Below are 19,972 nucleotides of genomic sequence, written 5' to 3'. Positions count from 1 at the left end.
ATTTAAGTAACTATAATAAGTTTAGGTTTAATATTGTTTATGGTATAAGATAGTAAGTTGCTAGACTGAAATAATAAAAAAAGTGTATGTGTATCTGTGGAAATGGCGACCGATGATTCTGGTGTCAAGAGATTTTTGTAGAAAATCTTGTGCGAATAAATTGCGTTGTAATATCAGCTGGTGTTAATTCTTTCACAAAAACTTTAGATTTCTGTAAAATAGTTAAAAGTGCATTTTATTTGACATCGATGATTAGTGTCAACTGATTGCAAGTGGTAAGAAATACATTGTCACCTTCACTCTTGTCCTAAAACTTTATTTATTTATGCTTATTTTAAGTGTTTATGTTTTTATATCGCAATTCACAGTGCACTTCATCGATCGATTATATTACTTTAGTAAACATATCCGTGATCGTAGATGCGATTATTACGAAAGAGAAAGGCCATTCTGCACAATATTCTCATAGTCGTAATATTCCGTAACCTACATAAAATAAACTATTAAAATCCATGGTTGAAATGTTAAGAAACTTGAAGTTCTTTTTATTTCTTGAAATTATGATATCGCGATGCTCGTGATACATTTTTGAAATTAAGTAGTGTATAGTGTTCAGGCACTTTCGTTTTACCTTCGTATTTGTCGTCCTATCTTTAGTATGTTAATGGGCCATTGTCAGAGAGATAGGCACTTTACCTAGATTTCGTGATTTGATGCTCCAGATATTTATTTGGTAAGGAAAACTGAATAAAATCGTGTTTATAATTTTTGGCCAGTGCTTGTATTTTATTTACTAATATTTAAAATTCTCTAAACTAAAACTCGAAAATATTTTTTTTTCTTTGTTGTTTCTTATTACTTATTTTTAATGAAAGTTAAAAAACAGAAGCATCTCACAAAAAAAATACTGGAATTGTTTCAGGTGACCTGGGCCACTAAATCAACAAGGTATTTATTATCAATGTAAAAAAGAATTATTTATTTAATGAATGTCACCATAGAGGGTGTCATTGTTAATAACTGTATGAAATTTGTAGCATTACTATTAATTTTGTAGTTCTTAACACTTTTCTATTATTATCATTTAGATGGCGGAAGTGGATCCAGAGACCCTGTTAGAATGGCTGCTGACTGGACAGGGTGATGAGCGTGACATGCAACTCATTGCTCTTGAACAACTTTGCATGTTACTGCTTATGTCTGATAATGTTGACAGATGCTTTGAAAGGTAACTGGTTTTATTAGAAACCATATTATATCAATAAACATAAATACACATGAAATTATGAGTAACATTTTAATTCCCTTATATAAAAACATGGGAAAATGTTATTCATTTTGCATTTTATCAATTGCAATTGGTGTACTAAGTTAGTCACTAGAACCGGTTTGATATCTTGTTTGCTTCTAAATTGTACTTACACATAGTTTGTTATAGATAAATCCCATTAAACTGATATGGTAATTTACTAGATATTATGGCAATCAGTAATGATGACTGACAGAAAACAATATGTAGCTAAATGATATTGCAAAATCTTTGGTAATGTGGTGTAAGCATTTTTAATGTCATGATTTTAGTATCTTTAGCCTTTTGTTTTGTGGTTCTTGCAAATGGCAATAAAAATATGGTTCTATGTTGTATCTGAATGTGAAAAAAAGGCTTTTACCTTAATCGTTAATTATTTTATAAAATTCTGAAATAAATAAATAATTAAATCAAGGGAGATCACATAAATTATGTATGTCTTTGGTCTTTATTGAACATTATAACAATGTATATGGCAGCTGTTGTTCACTTTGATACTTATAAAGAATATAAATTGAAATACCCTATGATCCATTGATGCAAAGGGTTAAATACTTAGTAGTGGTATAAAACTGTTTTTAATATAATTATATGTTTGATTTATTACAGTTGTCCTCCAAGAACATTTCTCCCAGCATTGTGCAAAATATTCCTTGATGAATGTGCACCAGATAATGTTCTAGAGGTTACAGCTAGGGCAATAACTTACTATTTGGATGTTTCTGGTAAGTACTATGTATAAAATATAGTTGTACTTCTTTTGTCAATATTACAAAAAATAGAACAGGCAAGTGCAGAGAATAATAAGAATAAAATTAGTCTGAGTACTTCTCATATGTATTCTGGACATTAATATTTTCCATGTAAATTCTAGTTTACACAATTCAAAAGTTAAAAGTAGCACTGTTTGCATAATCAACTAAATATTCTTTACAACAAGATATACATATTCAAATTTTAAAATGAATAGCTTAGTATCTAATAGTTTCTAGTTCCATATGTAAGCAAAACATAATGTTTTTTTTAACAGTCTTCAATATTTATAAATATGTATAATTTGAAAACTCACAATTATTATATTGTTATTGTAATTCCAGCTGAATGTACTAGACGAATTGTAGCCATAGAAGGCGCAGTAAAGGCAATCTGCAGCAGATTGCTCACAGTTGATCCTAATAACCGAACCAGCAAGGATCTTGCTGAGCAGTGCATTAAAGTAAGCTTCTTGTTATTCACTATTCAAAGTGACCCTTATTAATGACTTTTTTTTATAACTATACATAATTATAGCAGAACCCAAACAAGCTGTTTTGTTTCTAGGTACTGGAGTTGGTCTGCACCAGGGAGGCAGGTGCTGTGTGGGAAGGTGGTGGCCTACCTGCAGTCTTACATTTTATCACTCACCATGGTACATCTGTTCATAAAGACACCCTGCACTCAGCCATGGCTGTTGTGTCAAGGTAGGATTCATTTATTGCTTAAATGCTATTTGTATATTCAAGTATCATGAAGTTTCGTTAAGACTATAACAGTTATTTTTGTCTAATAATAAGAATGGTTGGGTGACGAATAACTAAAATATGTTATCGCTCTAGGGTTTGTGGTAAAATGGAACCGGGAGACGCTCGTGTGGGTGACGCAGTTTCGTCACTATCGGCTTTACTGTGCCATAATGACGCGCGTGTGGCTGACGCCGCACTCAGGTGTTTCGCGTCACTTGCTGACAGATTCGCGCGCGCGCATGCTGACCCTGCTCCCCTCGCCGAACACGGTAATCTAAACGACATTTAGACGCAACAACTAATTAAAATGAATCGCAATTAGTATCAGTGTCAGATTTTTGTTAAGTGCTATTTACAGCCTTTTGTATCTTTGAATCAGGTTTGATAGAAGAACTCGTTCGGCGTCTAGGAAGTGCTGAAAGTGGCGATGATAAATGTTCTGCTCCAGCTGTCTCGACTACCGTTAGTTTGCTCTCTACACTGTGCCGTGGATCTGCACAAATTACTCACGTAAGTGTTTTTGACAACAATAATTGTCAATATATTTTTGATTTAAGTGCTTTTTTAATAGTGTTGTGGTTTTTAGGATCTCGTGCGTCTGGAATTATGTTCAGCCGTTGAAGCCGCGGTGCAAGCCGACGAGCGCTGGTGTCTAGAGTGCATGCGGCTCGTAGATTTATTGCTAGTTCTACTATGTGAAGGACGTCATGCTATACAGAAGTAAGTTACATACGTATATTGAAATATATTACTTAGTTGATATTATTATTGTTGCCAAAATGTATCAGCAACAGTGAATTGGACTTATATAACCACTTATGTGCATTGCATTAGCGGGTCGACTCGTAACGGCAGCTCGACGTCTGGGTCGAGCGGGTCTGGCGGTGCGAGCGGCGAGGGCTCGTCGGCCAGCGGCAGCGGCGCGCGCGGTGACAAGTCGCACCGCCAGCTCATCGACTGCATCCGCGGCAAGGACACGGACGCTCTGCTGGCCGCCGTCTCCAGCGGAGCTGTCGACGTCAACTTCACTGATGATGTCGGACAGACTCTCCTCAACTGGGCGTCGGCTTTCGGAACCAGGGAAATGGTCGAGTTTCTTTGCGAAAAAGGTATAATTTTTACATATCATACATGCTAATTTCGTTTGATTCATTTGACCCCTAATGATTCTCAAACAGAAACAGTTTTAATTATTTACTTACATAATGTACCATTTCTGTTAGGCGCTGACGTGAATCGTGGTCAACGTAGTTCATCTCTGCATTACGCTGCTTGTTTCGGCCGCCCAGCCATTGCTAAAGTGCTACTACGTTATGGTGCAAATGCAGATTTACGAGATGAAGATGGTAAAACACCTCTTGACAAAGCACGGGAACGTCACGATCAAGGTGTGTAGTGTGCGGCGAAAAAGCTTTTACTCAATTTTTAAGCTCTTAAGTCTAAAGTGAAACATTACGATTTCATCCATGTGAGACACTTATGATTGTACTGTACATGTAGGGCACAGGGAAGTAGCAGCCATATTGCAGTGTCCAGGCGAGTGGTTGGTAGTTGGCAATCATGATTCTCCTTCACCATCCAATGACGATGATTTTCCAGAAACTGGAGACAAAGAAATGGCTGCAGTTTATCTAGAGTAAGTTGAACTATATTTATTAGCGGACGTTATTTTATAACTTTCATAAAACTAAATGTATATTAGATGATATAAAAAAAAATAAACAAAAATGTAGTGGTTTCTTAGGTTTACGCGAATGTTAGACATTGAAATGAAACTACTTTTACGGATTTTATCGCGGTTTAATTTTAGATTTTAGTTCCCGACGTTTCGAAACCTTTGCAGGTATCATGGTCACGGGCAGACTGAGATGGCGTTCGTCTTGATAGAAGATGTTGCTCGTTCTACCTTCATATTTTAATTAATTATTTGTGGTCCGACCTACGTAGTATGAGCTCACTGTGTCTTGATGTCTTGCAGCGCTGCTCTTTTGTTTGGCCTTGAGTTTATTTATTATAAGATCCCAAGTAGTTTCGAAACCTTCGCAGGTGATAACTGCAAAGGTTTCGAAACGTCGGGAACTAAAATCTAAAATTAAACCGCGATGAAATCCGTAAAAGTAGTTTCATTTCAAAAACAAAAATGGTGAACCTATATTGTGTGCTATCTATCATGTGAGAGTGTTGTGTGGTGCAGACGGCTGGTGCCGGTGTTCTGCTCGCGCTACCTGGGCGCGGGCGGCGCGGGCGTGCGGCGCGCCTGCCTGTCGCTGGTGCGCAAGATGGTGCACTACGCGCCCGCGCGCCTGCTGCGCGCCATCTCGCTGCGCCGCGACCCGCCCGCCGCCGCGCTGCTCACGCAGCTCGTGGCCGCCGTGCTCGACAACGCCGTGAGTACTCCGCATATACTTTTATATTTGCATGTCTTTACGAAATGCCTAAGAAACGAATATAAGGCACACTACGAGAAACGAATCTACAATTGGCGATTTGATTATTTACGACAATGTTAGCTATTATTCGTACCCTATATTATACACTGATAGATGGAAATTCGAGGCTTATTTGAGTTTTGTATATTATGGGCATATGGTGAGAGGCTTACATAAGTTAGATATGATGATGTATACCTGGACAACGGCATATGACGCGGGCTTCCGTTGTGTGTGCCAGGGCGAGCTGGGCGCGTGGCGGCGCGGCCCGGCGCGAGTGCTGCGCAGCCGCTATATCCGCCCGCCTGCGGTAACGTTCCGATGGTGTGATGCTCCTCCCGCGCAGTGCAACTGCGCCCGGCTCTAAAATGTCTGATTCTCGATTCAACTTGATAATGTATCTACTCGTTTTATAGATGTTTCCTTTGAATCGACCCAACCATGTTGCGGAACTGATCAACCGTTTTAGAGCCGTAACCTAATCATTGCTTGAGACACCGTCGCACGGATTTTTTATGTATCATTTACGATCCCCGTTGTGGCCGGAATCCGTCTGACGATGCCATCAACTGTGCTCAGCTTAGAATAGCTAAACTTATTAATGAATTACAAAAGTCATTTCCATCGGAATTAAAACACTAATTTATGATGTGTTCAGTTGGTATTAAATTCTGAGTTCTTGTTCTTCTCATATCATTTATTTCTTAAAAGCATCTACATCTATGTAAAGACATCACACCATCGAAACTTACTTGCATCAAAAAATCCTTTGTGTTTATTTTCTGTGTTTAATGTACCCCTTTGATTGGTTTTGTTTTGTGTTTTTTCCTTGTTATGTATAAATAAGTCTGCTCATAATTGTTTATTATATTAATCACATTAATTAGATTTTGATGTTGTTGTCACGATTAGGGGTATATAATATTAAAAAATAGTCACAAATTTGTTTTATTGATGCTTTTAAATAAAATAAAATAATATAATAGATAATATAAATGCGAACATTAAAAAAACTAATATAAAACCTTAAATATAAAGTGGAATCCAACTACAAATAAACGTGGGAAAATAAAAAAGTAACTTGTAAAGTAATGAAGTATAATATGATGTATTCTATAGCTATTTAATTGTTGTTTAATTTAGGATGACGATGACGGCCATCTTATCGTGCTTGGGATCGCTGAAGAGTTGATGGTGAAAGCCTCGGACATATACCTGGAACAGTTCGCACGGCTCGGCGTATTTAGCAAGGTCGAAGGCTTGGCTGCAGCTCCAGCTGCATTTCTGACATCTGATAGTGAAAATTCTAATATTCCCGGTAAGACATAGGGTTTTTTAAAGGTACTAAACAAGTAATACAAATAATTCATGTTCGACAAAAGCTAACTCCTTTTAAAGTCATGTTCACAGAACTTAGTAACAAGGGTCCCTCACCTGGGCGCAGGCTTCCCATATAAAGAAAATTGAGCATTTAACTAGTCTAGGTCACGGCTTTACCCTTAAAGCGTTTATATCGTGTCACTTTTCATGTAAACTATTGCGTGTGCAGGCTGCAGTGAAGACGCTTCCTGCTTGTCAAGCGGCGTGGGTTACTCGTGGGCGGAGTGGTCGCTGTGCCGCGGGCGCGACGCGCTGTACGTGTGGAGCGACGCGGCCGCGCTCGAGCTCAGCACGGGCAGCAACGGATGGTTCCGCTTCCTCCTCGACGGAAAACTCGCCACCATGTACTCTAGCGGCAGCCCCGAACATCAGACCGACAACACCGGTATGTCATTTTGCAGAAAACGACAAAAAACTGCTTTAAAAATATTTGTCGATGCCCTAACTTTCGATTTTTTTACAGAAAATCGTGGTGAATTTATTGATAAACTCCAAAGAGCACGTGCTTCAGTGAAAAATACGGTTCCACAACCAATTTTATCCAAACCCGGAGCAGCTAAATTAATTATTGGAAACTGGGCTCTGTCATGTAAAAAGTACGTAACATGATCACATTGTTAACATATATATAATACTCGTGCGTAAACTGATATTAATTCAGATAAATAAATTATTATGAATCCACAAGACAGTTATCATAATAATTCATACTTATATTACAGGGAAAAAGAACTTCAAATTCACAATACGGATGGACAACAGCAAACTACGATACTGCGAGAAGATTTGCCAGGATTTATCTTCGAGTCTAACAGGGGCACTAAACATTCATTTACAGCGGAGACATTTTTAGGTAAACATGATATAAATAAAATATAAAATGTACTGAAACGCACTACGACAAATAATTTTGATTGCTTATCTAATAACGATGTATTTTGTAAGCTTACTTAAAATACTATGATTTATCTTAGGGCCGGAGTTGGCGAGCGGCTGGACTGACCGAAGGACGGTGACGCCCCACAATGCTGTTAACGTCAGTCGATCAAGACTGGCTGCCAAGGCTGAAGCTCTCAAAGCTCAGGTACTGATAAGCATAGAGATTCATGACGCCCAATTTTTTTAAATCAAGATGTTAGCTAGCCTTGGTTTTGAATTTGATTACTGTGGTATAACTTTTTTTTGTGTTTTTAGGTATGCGAACGTGCTCGTGCACTTTATTCACGACACTTGGCGAACGCTGCTACTCGTCAGCCACGTCCACCTGTAGCAAGACTGCGGGCCTTACTGGCGCGAATGCAGCGTCTAGCTACGCAGCCTACTGGTCAGTATACCTACTTTTAATGTTTGTTATAATTACATATTTACATGATTGAGATTATTAACTTTTCAATTTCTGCATACAGATGATTGGCAAAGGGAATTGAACGAGTCTCTGGAACAACTGACAGAGCTCTTGTGTGGTGATGAACTGCTCTCTGCGTACGAGTTACAGTCATCTGGTCTCGCACCTTCGCTATTACAAGTACTGTCGCCGCAAGCTAATGGTAAGTAAGAATGTAATAAAAGGAAAAGTGTTTTCTGTTGTTAGTTAAAATAAAATGGGGCAGTAATTGTTTAAATTCAAAACAGAAAACAAAAAGCTGGTGATCACGTGTAGTTAAAATTTAAGAACAAGGTTGTTTGTTTATTGCTTGGTTGTGATATGGCATATTGTGGGTGGATGCGTACTCATTGTCAATGACTGATGACCAGCACAAAAAAGAAGATACGTGCGCCTTCCGCTTTTTTTATTGAACTGTGATTTATTAGAAAGTTAGGTTTTGAATCGCTATTTGGTGAAAGTTGCGACAACATACGCATTTGTATCGCTGTTTTGAAACAATAGCCTCATTTGCACATAAATACGCAGAAGTAAATACTAAAAATAACTATATATCTTCGCAAAATTTTTGGAGTTGCGACAGCTCACGCTATTGGATACGTTTGCTGTCGCAAATCATCTTTGAGACATACATAGGTCTCACTTACACATGAATACGAATATTTAGGTATAACAGACGCAGAGGCACGTTGCTTCGTCACTCCAGTCCTAAGTTAGCAAGTCTAATGTGTATGTATGGTGCGTGTGCGCAGACAGCCCGGGGCAGGCGGGCGAGCGCGCGCGGCTGGTGCGCGCGTGGGTGTCGCGCAGCGGCGGCGCGGGCGGCGCGGGCGGCGTGCTGGCGGCACGCCTGGTGGCCGTGCTGGAGAGCGTGGAGCGCCTGCCCGTGCACGCGCCGGGGGGCGACGCGCCGCCGCCCTCCGCCGGCACGCTGCACCATCTCACCAAGCGCATCAGGTAACTACCAGCCTACATTTCACATCGGCACTATGAAACAACACCCGTTAGTGGTGCGTTGAAGTTCGCTATCACGTTGGGGCTGTACTGCTCGCGGCATTCATTATAGAATTCTTATGTTAGACAAATGTTAATTCAATCGTATTTTTTATTTTCTGGTAACCATTGACTGTTTCTTTAGGTTACGCATTGAACGCGCAACTGATGAGAGTACTGAGGATACGACGACAAACAATGGAAACAACGCTGGTAGAAATCTGAAAGTCGAGGCTTTGACTACAGTTCGTCAATTAGAGAGGTTCCTTGCGAAGTCAGTCGCTAGGCAGTGGTACGACATGGAGCGAACCAGTTTTAACTTCGTGCAAAAGATAAAAACAGAAGCACCTATGGTGTTCAATTATGATGTAAGTTTCACATTTGTGCATACCACATAATAGTGGATATAGTCTAAAATACATACTTGATATATTTTTTTTATTCTTTTTACAGCACGATTTCGACGAGAATGGTATTCTTTACTTTATCGGCAGTAATGGGGGTACTTGTGAATGGGTCAATCCCGGTGCTCACTCCTTAGTAAGCGTTTGGTCCTCCGATGGTAGACAACTGCCTTACGGCCGAGCCGAAGATGCCTTGTCAAGGTCTCCGGAGCCACTGAACGTGCACACCAACGATGATAGACGAGCGTTTATAGCAGTAGATCTAGGCTTACAAGTGGTGCCTTCCGCGTATACATTACGACATGCTCGCGGCTATGGACGGTCAGCACTCAGAAACTGGTTATTCCAAGTAAGTGTGATATATGTTGTATTTAAATGAGAGAGATTGGTGTCCACATTATAGTACTTTCACGGATTCAAAAGTTGCTAATGTCCTCTCTGGTCTTGCGTTATTCAAGGCACTAACAATGAATAATACTTTGTGTAGATGTCGACGGACGGTATAACGTGGAGCACGCTGCTGGCGCACAACGACGAGCAGGCGCTGCAGGAGCCGGGCAGCACCGCCACCTGGCGGCTGCGCGCCGACGCGCCCTACCGCTACCTGCGCATACAGCAGAATGGGAAGAACGCCAGCGGGCAGAGCCACTACCTCTCCCTCTCCGGCCTGGAGATCTATGGAAAGGTAGTGCACATTCTAAAATATATTAATACTAGCTGATTCGGCGTTCTTCGAACTATCCCACCTTTCAGTTTGTTAAAACAGCACATTTGATTAATACGGTAATCTAAGAAGTTTATTAGTCTTTCCGTTCGTTTCGTTGACAAACAACTTGACGTGTAATTTATAAGTATGTGTAGTAAGAGTTAGGTTACCGAACTCCAAAACTAAAACCTAAAATTCAATTGGACCCCGTTATGTATTTGTCTTGCATTTTAGTTCGCAAATGAAAGTTTTAATGTGGTGATGGATTTGTATGAAATTTGTATCGTCAGGTGGTAGGCGTCAGCGACAACGCGCCACGTCAGTGCGGCGGCCCCAACGGCGGCACGAGCACGACGCCGGCGGGCGGCGCGGCGGGAGGCGCGGCGGGCGCGGCGGGCGCGGCGGGCGGCGGCGCGCGCGCCAGGCGCTGGTCGCGGGGCGCGCGCGGCGTGTGCGCGGGCGCGCGCGTGCTGCGCGGCCCCGACTGGAAGTGGCGCGACCAGGACGGCGCGCACCCCGCGCTCGGGACCGTCACCTCCGACCTGCACAACGGCTGGGTCGACGTCAGGTAACCACACAGCTGCCCCAGCCCCTTTTTTTTTGTTTAGGCGGGGGATTCCTCATGGACACCCACTCCCTCGGGGGAGGAAATGGGTCGTGTCAGACTTTTACGGATGTTCAGGTTTAGTCAAACCTGAACATCCGGGCTACGTCATCCGCGTTTTTGTGTCGGTGTATGGCAATGCGTTGCAATCCTTCATACACAACTGCCCCAGCCCCTGCTCAAATAACACGTTTCAAGCTGTTCAAAATATGAACAACGACCGAAGTAATACTTAAAACTTTTGCTTTGTATGTGTAGAAATAAATGTATTGTAAAATGCTATTTCAATAGTTTTATTTCCTTTGTTTTTTATTAGGTGGGATCACGGAGGACGCAATTCTTATCGTATGGGCGCCGAGGGAAAATTTGATCTGAAGGTAGTGAGTGGTGGCGCTACTGGTGGAGCCGCGTGTGGCGAGGCCAAACAAGGTCGCAAGAGCCACTCAACGCCAAGCCTGCCGGACGCTACTGCCGTTGATCACCAGGTACTATTTTTTCCTACAAGTACCTGTTTGTTACTTATAATAAAACTATTGTCATTTTCCTGCCTGATTTTCATGAAAATTTTCTTTAGGTATCGGTGGCATCGACTGAGCAAGCGTCATCTGCAGATAACATATCAAGTGAGGAAATGGCCAGTAACATGTCTCGACCTCGCACACACGCCACAGATTTATCTGCAATTAATAACTCGACACATCATATTAATACAGGTACTGTTTTCAAATTGTCCAGATTTTTTGCACGTATATATAGGTCTTACAATATAAACTGTCCCTGCACTATTGTAGTGTACATTTATGAAACAGGTAATTTGAAAGAGCATTTGCATTAAAACTACGTTTGGAGAGTTTACGTCAAATAATGTTTATATTTTCTTATGTTCTAATTTTTATTCTTTGTTTGCCCCAGATCTTGCAACGATAGTAGAATCGTTGACTCTAGGCGCTGAGAGCAATAACTGTATGGCAGATTTGGGTAATACTTCATTTACAAATATGGAATTGGGACCAACCAGCATCACAGACATTACTAAGCCTTACCCTGCTAAAGAACCTGTACCTGAAACGAATACTCAAGAGGTCAGTATGTTGTTACTTGATAACTATTTATTTTATGTAAAGGTCTGTTTGTGTCTCAGTGACTGTTATTTAGTTGAAATTATTTCGGGTGAGAAGGCAAGGTGCAATTTATATAAATATGTAAATCATAAATGTAAAACCGGCTACTAATATAGTTTGTAATAAACTGAACAGGCGCGGTTTATAAATTGCGCCTCACATGCTTCGTTCTGTAAGTCGTGTTGATGGTGCTGTAGCTTCTTTGCTTTAACAAACAAGGGTAATGTTATAAGGATGATAACCTTAGGTACCGTAAGATTCGGCATTTGTGTAATTGTTATGTGTGAATGGATGCGTGTGTGTGTGTGCGAGCGTGCGTGTGCGTGCGAGCCGGGCGCGCTGCGCAGTGCGGAGTGTGACGCGCGGTGTTGCGCACAGGAGCGCGAGGCGCGCCGCCGCGAGGGCGACGCTGTGCGCAACAGTGCCAACGCGCTGCTGTCCAGCGACCTGCTCGCTCTGCCCGCCTCCCTGCTGCACACCCTGCGGAACAATGCCAACCGCCTGCACATACAGGTATCACGGACACTACGCACTGTATTCGCGTGCGGACATTGCTTTTCATTTATTATTGAGGCCTCTACTAAGGCACGCGTTTCGTGACTAAATATACTAACATCATTAGTAGGTATAAAAGCTACATGTTTCTACGTAAGTATTCAACTCGTAACTTAGACGAGGCCTTCTTAAACCAATTTCATTTCGTAGCGTATACGCTTTGTTATGATTGTTGTATGGATGGTGTTCTAACTCCGATATAAGTGAGTAATACCTTGTTTATTTTCAGTGTGAAGACAACGATGCTGCCGATGGACAATACGGTGACCACAAGAAGGACAGTCAGTCCGGCGGGTCGGGTGCCATGAGCGCTAGTGAACCAGATCTGACGCAACAGGTAAATAGAGTATGTACCTACACTAATATTTTAATAAATTATACTACAAGTCTATGTCTATTATATTACAAGTCAATCAATTATCAACTACACAGCAAGATGATATTACAAGAAGAAAGCGTATAATTTTGTTAACTTGCGCAGGGTGCCGCCAGGCTGCTGGAGTCCCTGGGCGTGGGGCGCGGCGCGGGCGCAGGTCGCGGCGCCAACCCGCAGCGCGCCACGCGGACTAACCACTCTACTAGTCTGTTCCCCAGGTCAGTGCTGACTAAGTACTCTTAATTCCGGCTACAAGTGTACAGCATGGAATCGGAACAGCTCAAGTGAAAATTATAGTCAGTCAATATCGCTATAAATACTATATGTAGCATTTCTTTAATTGTTTTTTCTATTCACAGTTTGGTGCGCCTGGCCCTATCAAGCAATTTCCCTGGCGGACTATTATCGGCAGCTCAGAGTTATCCATCGCTCGTTCCTAACGCACAAAATGCTCTTACTTTGTCTCTTACATCTACATCGAGTGAAAGTGAACAGGTAAATGTTAACACTGATCTATTTTCCTATAATGCTCAAATAGTTTTTTGACTTATTGCTATACCTCTATCCATGGATTGTGTTGCTTTTATTTACATTATATTGTGTTATCTTTACACTATTTTGCTATTCCATTTTTTGACTGTTATATTATGTGTAGTGATTGACGTAGTTTAATACAATCCTAAATATTGAAAGTGGCTGCAGGTGTCGCTGGAGGACTTCCTGGAGTCGTGTCGCGCGCCCGCGCTGCTCACCGAGCTGGAGGACGACGATGAGGGCGACGACGCGCTCGACAGCGACAAGGAGAACGAGCCCACCTACCAGGAGGTAGTGAGTACACATCTCGTAGTGTAGAAACACATTTTTGCATCTTACTCTTACTCCGTTTTATCTGCGTTTGTGTGTAATTTTATCACTCATTTCAAAGTCATTGAATAGGATAGATGACTGGGTATAAAAAGTAAAAATGTATTTAGTCCCCCATTAAGATAATTAAAAAGTATTCAGCACGCATTTTTTCCTTTTCCTGAACAACGAAAATTGACAAATATAATTCTCTGTATTTCCCCTTATTATTATTATATTTGTAATTTTCAAATGTTTGCTTTTAGTGCCAAAATATTATATCAAATCTAAATCTAAATCTGCGTTTAAACCTAAGGAATTTTAAACGCAAAATCAATGCTTTTATTATTTTTATTTTTATTTTTTTCGTAATAAAATGCTAAATTTCGCCATGTTCCAAACAAATGTCACAAATGGTTAAAATTAATTTATTCTTAGGTCTCTCGCAATCTTCTGTCTTTAATGGAGGAGGAAGCTTTAGAGGCAGTCCGCGGCAGCAGCGGTCAGGGTGGCCGCCAGCGTAAGCCATGGGACGATGACTTTGTGCTCAAACGGCAGTTTTCTGCCCTCATACCTGCTTTTGATCCTCGCCCTGGAAGAACCAATTTGAACCAAACAGTCGGTACGTGATTGTGTTGTTAACATACATACATAACATATTCAAAGTTTTATTCAATTGTTTGCAATACGTGGGAGAAATTTCCGGCCGTGATTAAATTGATTGTGTAACCCCAACAGATCTGGAGATCCCACTGAACGAGTCATCAGACGGTGAAGAGAGCAGCAGCTCGGACTGCGGGCAGGCGGGCGCGGGCGGCAGCGCGGGCGCGGCGGGCGGCGGCGGGCGTCTGCCCGCGCTGCGCCTCGTGCTGTCGGCGGCGGGCGCGTCCGTGGCGCTGGAGCGGCCCAACTGGACGCTGTACCGCGCCGTGCTGGCGCTCAACGCGCGCCTGCCGCTCGCCGACACGCACCGCGACCTCACCTACACGTAACTATAAACATGATGCTCAAACAACTCACTAAATGTAATGTGCTTTCACACTCGAATGTTCACATTGAACCTTGAAAAGAAAACTACAAAGTTACTTGTACTTCTCGAGATGCTTATGTGTCATTGCTTTGTTTTAGATTGACTTACAAAGAAATCGAAGGGATGGAGACATTCGCTTCTTCCAGCGACAGCGAAGATGACGAACCTTGTGATCCTGGTAAGACTGAATATAATGTTATAAAGCATGTAGTTATCCTATTTATGTCGGAGCATGATATTCGGTGTGGTGTCGTAACCGTGTCTCCGAGCCGTGTGCTAAGAGTGCGTGTGTGGCAGAGCGCGGCATCGCGGGCGCGGAGGGCGCGGAGGGCGCGATGGCGACGTGTTGCGTGCGCGTGCTGCGCCGCCTGCGCGCCGCCGCGCCGTCGCTGCCGCCCGAGGCCTTCGTGTCCACCAAGCTCACCAACAAGCTGCACCAGCAGCTGCAGGAGCCGCTCACGCTGGCCGCCGCCGCCACGCCGCTATGGTAACAACTCTCTCTTCTGCTTTAGTAGCCAAATCCATCGACACATAGATATTGATATTGCAATCGGCGAATGGATATTTCTATCTAGAATATTCGAAAAGAATGCTCTGATAACGCTGTTTCTTACTTTTTAATATCGATATAATTTTTAGTCTTTTGTAAGCTACATAATTTTATAAAGTCTCCTAAGAAGCCCGATAACATATTAATATTTCAGGTGTCAGCAACTGAATGACTGGTGTCCATTCCTGTTCCCTCTGGAAACTCGTCAAATGTTCTTCGCTTGTACGGCTTTCGGAACTTCTCGTACAATTGTCTGGTTGCAAGCGCAGAGGGATCGCGCTCTAGACCGGCAAAGGTAATAATAAGGAATCTGAAATAAATAATATTTTATCTACGAAAAACTGCTGAAAGTTTTGTTACTTTTGTTTTTAAATTTTATAATAGTTAAAAAGAAATTGTTGTGGTAATATTTTAGATCTGGTAACACTGTATCCCCACGCCGCGCCGAATTGGAAGCGACCGAGTTCCGAATGGGACGTCTGCGTCATGAGCGTGTGAGGATACCTCGGCAACCCGATCTGTTGCGGTCTGCTATGCAGGTTTGATTATTTTTAAATTAATTTGCATGAAAAATAATGTCTCATCAGTCCGACTCTGTTATTAATATTGTTAGTGGATTATAAATGATGAATTAGTTAATTGAAGATAATCAAAAGTGCCCCATATGAGTTGGTGTTGCGTGCGGCAGGTGATGCGCGTGCACGCGGGCCGCAAGTCCGTGCTGGAGGTGGAGTTCGCGGGCGAGGAGGGCACGGGGCTGGGCCCCACGCTGGAGTTCTACGCGCTCGTGGCGGCCGAGCTGCAGCGCGCCGACCTGGCCATGTGGCTCAACGACTCGCCGCACGCCGCCGCCGACCACGACTCCGCGCCGCACCATCTCGTGTTGCCCGACGGTATGCGACCCGAACTATAATACTAGTGTGACAACATTATTCAATAACTTATTAAAAAAAACATCTAAATTCAATAATCTAATGTATATTTACAGAAAAACCTCCGGGTTATTACGTGACGCGAGCTGGTGGTCTGTTCCCGGCACCACTTCCTCAAGATTCACCCGTCTGTGATAAAGTTTGCAAATATTTCTGGTTCCTCGGAGTATTCTTAGCTAAGGTATATGAACGTAAATTGTGTTTATTTGTTTATTGTCTTCATCATTTTATTGCTCGCTATGGCTTGGATACATTATTGGGTACTGAAGAAAACAGTCGAATTTTAATTATTGATTAATCTTTATAGGTACTACAAGATGGAAGACTTGTCGATTTGCCGCTTTCAGAACCTTTCCTGCGTATCATGTGCGGCGAAGAATTGACTAATGACTGTCTGGAGGAAATCGATCCGATCAGACATCGGTAAGAATATTATAGTGTCATTTTTTAAAATGCTGTGGATATGGAACCAGGTTTTTATTATGGTTCTTGTTATTCAGTTTCCTGCAAAGCGTGTTGGCGGCGGCGGAGAACTATGACTTGTTGATGCGCGACCAGTCGCTGGAGGTGGAGGAGCGCGCGCGCCGCATTGCCGAGCTCACGGTGGAGGGCGCCAGCTTCGAGCAGCTCGCGCTCACCATGACGCACGTGGCCGCGCACACCGACGCCGCCGTCGCTGTGCAGCCGCTCACCGACAACGGAGAGAACATCGAGGTATACTCATATACAACAACAACAAGCACATCGATTAGTATCAATTTCTCTCGTGTATTAATTATTCAAAGTTTGTTAAAGGTGCAATTCTCAAAAAGATTTTCAAATAACATTGTTGCAGGTATGCTGTACGTTATTTATTGTAGTATTTAATAGACTAAATAATATCGAGCAGAAAAATCATTGGGATTGGGTTGTTCAGCATATATGAAATGCTTGTGGTGTGTGTGCAGGTGGGCCCAGCGAACGCGCGCGCCTACGCGGAGGCGAGCGCGCGCTGGATGACGCGCGGCGGCGTGCGGCGGCAGGCGGCCGCCTTCCGGCGCGGCTTCGGCGCCGTGTTCCCGCCGCGCCGCCTGCGCGCCTTCTGCGCCGCCGAGCTGCGCCTGCTGCTGTGCGGCGAGCGCGGGCCCGTCTGGACGCGCGACCATCTGCTGCAGTACACCGAGCCCAAGCTCGGCTACACGCGCGACAGGTAATACACGTCTCATCATGCAATCGTCATATCCCCAGTCTTCATATTTTTGCATTATATTATTTATATTGTTTATAATACTATAGTGTCACAATAGATGAAAACAAAAATACAATTTACTTGCAGTCCCGGTTTCCTTCGTCTCGTGGATGTGCTCGTGGAGATGTCCCTCCGTGAACGTAAGGCATTCTTACAATTTGCAACGGGCTGCAGCAGTCTCCCGCCTGGTGGACTCGCTAATCTGCACCCTAGACTCACTGTAGTGCGAAAGGTATATATGTTAAAAATATAAAGAATAATCTAGAATTTATTTTCTTAAACAAAGCATTCAATTTTAAATAAAATATAATTATAGGTTGATGCTGGTGATGGATCCTACCCCTCTGTGAATACTTGCGTTCACTACCTGAAACTACCTGAGTACTCTTGCAAGGAAGTTCTGCGGGAAAGACTGCTCGCAGCCACCAACGAGCGTGGCTTCCATCTCAACTAGACACAAGTATAATAAGCGGGTACCATGACCCTGCGTCTCGAACATACATTTACATAAACATGTTCAGAATAACTTACCCTGCACTTTCGCCTGTGGCCACGTGGAATTAGAATAATAATTATGTATTTATTCAACATCAGTAGTCATTGACTTCTAAGAGAAAAAAACAGTGCTCGTCAAACATTTAATAACTAACAGTGCATTACATATGAAGATATAGTTATTTTAAACATATAGATTAACATTTTAGTATGTCAGCTAATAATGTATAAATGATCTCTTGAAACATTTTTTTCAAGACTTTATTCTTATGAAATAAATAGTATTTTATTATATCGTGGTATTGAACTTATTCTTTGAAGAAAAAAAGTGTCGTACGGCGTAGTTTTCGTTATTATCATGCAAATATATTTTATTTTTAAATATTATGTATAAATAATTGCATGGGTTGAAATATAGAATAGAGTGATTGCGGAAAATGAAGAGGCTGTCTACTGTAAACTATTTATTATATTGGGAATTAATGGCAATATTCATTAAATACGTATTATATCACTTTCAGTGTAGACCTCAAAAAAAAAAACCATAATGTTTAAACTTTATCTATAAAATAAAGTATTTTGGATATCAATATTATAGTAAGATAAGCGATTTTCACTTCAATATTTGACATCGCTTCACTTGATAATTACATTTTAATAATAATTACACCAAAACTATATAACGGTAGGATTTGTTTAGGTAACTTTGGTTTGAGTGTGTTTGAAAGTAAATTAATAAAGTTCTAGGCGACTAGCGTTTGCAATCTAATTTTAGGTAAATGTTTGTGTATGCCGTGGTGATATTTAGTTTTACTCTCGGGTATGCCAGTTGTTACAAGAAGCGTCTTCTTGAAATGTAATCAGTGATCTGTCGGCTAAAAATGATTATTATATTTACAATTTCTTTTTTGAGTTCGTGCTTCCATAACACTTTGTTAGAATTCAATTTCAGATCAAAATATTTGGTTGAACAAAATGTTTGTAATAAAATAAATAAATGTAACTAAAAAACAAATGCAAACATTTCGGTGATCAAACCATATTTCTGTGTTACGGCTAGAATGCACAAGAAAAACACCAGCAGACTTGAAACTATAACAAGAAATGAAATCTAAAGTAAGACCAAGAAGAATAATCTCTAATGTGATGGCATCGGAATAAATCATTTATTAAAGCCGTAGCACTAAATGTGTGATTGTGATACCTGATTAGGACTAAAATATGGTAAAAAATATAAAATTTTAACTGTAGGGTGTGAAACACTTACGCGTTTCTACGAAGATATTTAGATATGTTCCTTTAGTTAAATAATTTTGTCAACTGAAAGTTGGTATATATTGTGATTTATTATTATAAAAGTACTTTACGAATTAAAATATATTTAGTTTAAATTTAATAGGTATTTAGACTAAAATTAATAACCGTATGGCATCATGTAGTGCTCATGTAATAATTGTTGTTGAGGATTGTATCAATAAATTAAGCAAAAATCATCTGGTTTTTTATCACTCATAACTAATTCCTCTGTATTACTAACACTTAAAAACCTCTCCTTTTAACAGAAAAGTAAAGGTCTGTATTAATATATCATGATTTTCTTTTATATCGGTGCCACTTAGTATCAAAAAAGTGGCGTAGTATTTAACTAGAGTGTGTGTTGTGTTCAATGTAAAGTAGAGCACGCTCTTCAATCAAGCCCGTATCAAGAAAGCATATAAATGAATAATCCGCTAATCGAACATCAGTCTAGCGCTGCAGATTTCATAACTTTGTTAATAATATAAGAGCACTTTTTAAATAATTGTACTCGTAGTAAGTTATGTGACTGCTAATATTGTGAGAGATAAGATTCATTCAGGCATTCGTTAAAGGCGCAGGACGCTTGGCTCTACATGATTTTAACGGCTGGAACTGCCGGAGCTATATCATGCAGTCGATTGATGGTTAGCCATAGAGTATTTAATCACATCAGAAGTAAAAATTCACAAATATTACTCGGTGTACTCAATTGGTAGTTTGCTAGACAATGCGTGAGCAGTGTGCTGAATTTAATTGAAAGTAGAGTGGGGTTCCCAAAAATATGCCTCTCAAACTTGAATGGATATATACAGAGAAAATACAGCCATACAGC

General features: G+C 41.3%; 1 protein-coding gene across 9 annotated transcripts; it reads left to right on the top strand.

The window, feature by feature from the left end:
- Positions 1–78: 78 nt before the first annotated feature.
- LOC113497797 (E3 ubiquitin-protein ligase Ufd4) lies at positions 79–19,334 on the top strand. 9 transcript variants are annotated; one of them, XM_026877533.1, is made up of 47 exons: positions 79–275; positions 923–948; positions 1,089–1,228; positions 1,919–2,034; positions 2,407–2,525; positions 2,630–2,769; positions 2,905–3,080; positions 3,191–3,321; positions 3,398–3,531; positions 3,646–3,920; positions 4,035–4,199; positions 4,312–4,447; positions 5,006–5,198; positions 5,482–5,550; positions 6,384–6,558; positions 6,790–7,005; positions 7,084–7,216; positions 7,343–7,473; positions 7,595–7,704; positions 7,815–7,944; positions 8,027–8,167; positions 8,757–8,961; positions 9,143–9,365; positions 9,451–9,750; positions 9,889–10,086; positions 10,398–10,675; positions 11,028–11,196; positions 11,286–11,424; positions 11,624–11,793; positions 12,211–12,345; positions 12,617–12,724; positions 12,869–12,981; positions 13,123–13,258; positions 13,466–13,591; positions 14,045–14,228; positions 14,345–14,594; positions 14,735–14,814; positions 14,934–15,123; positions 15,341–15,481; positions 15,602–15,725; positions 15,875–16,079; positions 16,175–16,299; positions 16,426–16,541; positions 16,619–16,832; positions 17,066–17,307; positions 17,434–17,578; positions 17,663–19,334. In XM_026877533.1, exons 3-47 carry the CDS (start codon positions 1,089–1,091, stop codon positions 17,798–17,800), a joined length of 7,284 nt encoding a protein of 2,427 aa, XP_026733334.1. In that variant the 5' UTR covers positions 79–275; positions 923–948; the 3' UTR covers positions 17,801–19,334. The 9 variants fall into 9 exon arrangements, with proteins under 9 accessions (XP_026733334.1, XP_026733332.1, XP_026733333.1 ...); XM_026877531.1 differs by having other exon boundaries at positions 13,457–13,591; XM_026877532.1 differs by having other exon boundaries at positions 12,617–12,733.
- The last annotated feature ends 638 nt before the right edge of the window (positions 19,335–19,972 follow it).

Source organism: Trichoplusia ni, chromosome 9 (assembly GCF_003590095.1).
Source record: "Trichoplusia ni isolate ovarian cell line Hi5 chromosome 9, tn1, whole genome shotgun sequence".
NCBI classification, from domain to species: domain Eukaryota; kingdom Metazoa; phylum Arthropoda; class Insecta; order Lepidoptera; family Noctuidae; genus Trichoplusia; species Trichoplusia ni.
This window is presented reverse-complemented; position numbering and strand designations above follow the sequence as displayed.

Bases quoted from the DNA above. Each gene is read 5' to 3' on its own strand.
- LOC113497797 (XM_026877528.1), top strand. From the start codon at position 1,089: ATGGCGGAAGTGGATCCAGAGACCCTGTTAGAATGGCTGCTGACTGGA. The intron at 2,770-2,904 runs GTAGGATTCATT...TTATCGCTCTAG, and splicing joins GCCATGGCTGTTGTGTCAAG to GGTTTGTGGTAAAATGGAAC. The intron at 16,300-16,425 runs GTATATGAACGT...TAATCTTTATAG, and splicing joins TCGGAGTATTCTTAGCTAAG to GTACTACAAGATGGAAGACT.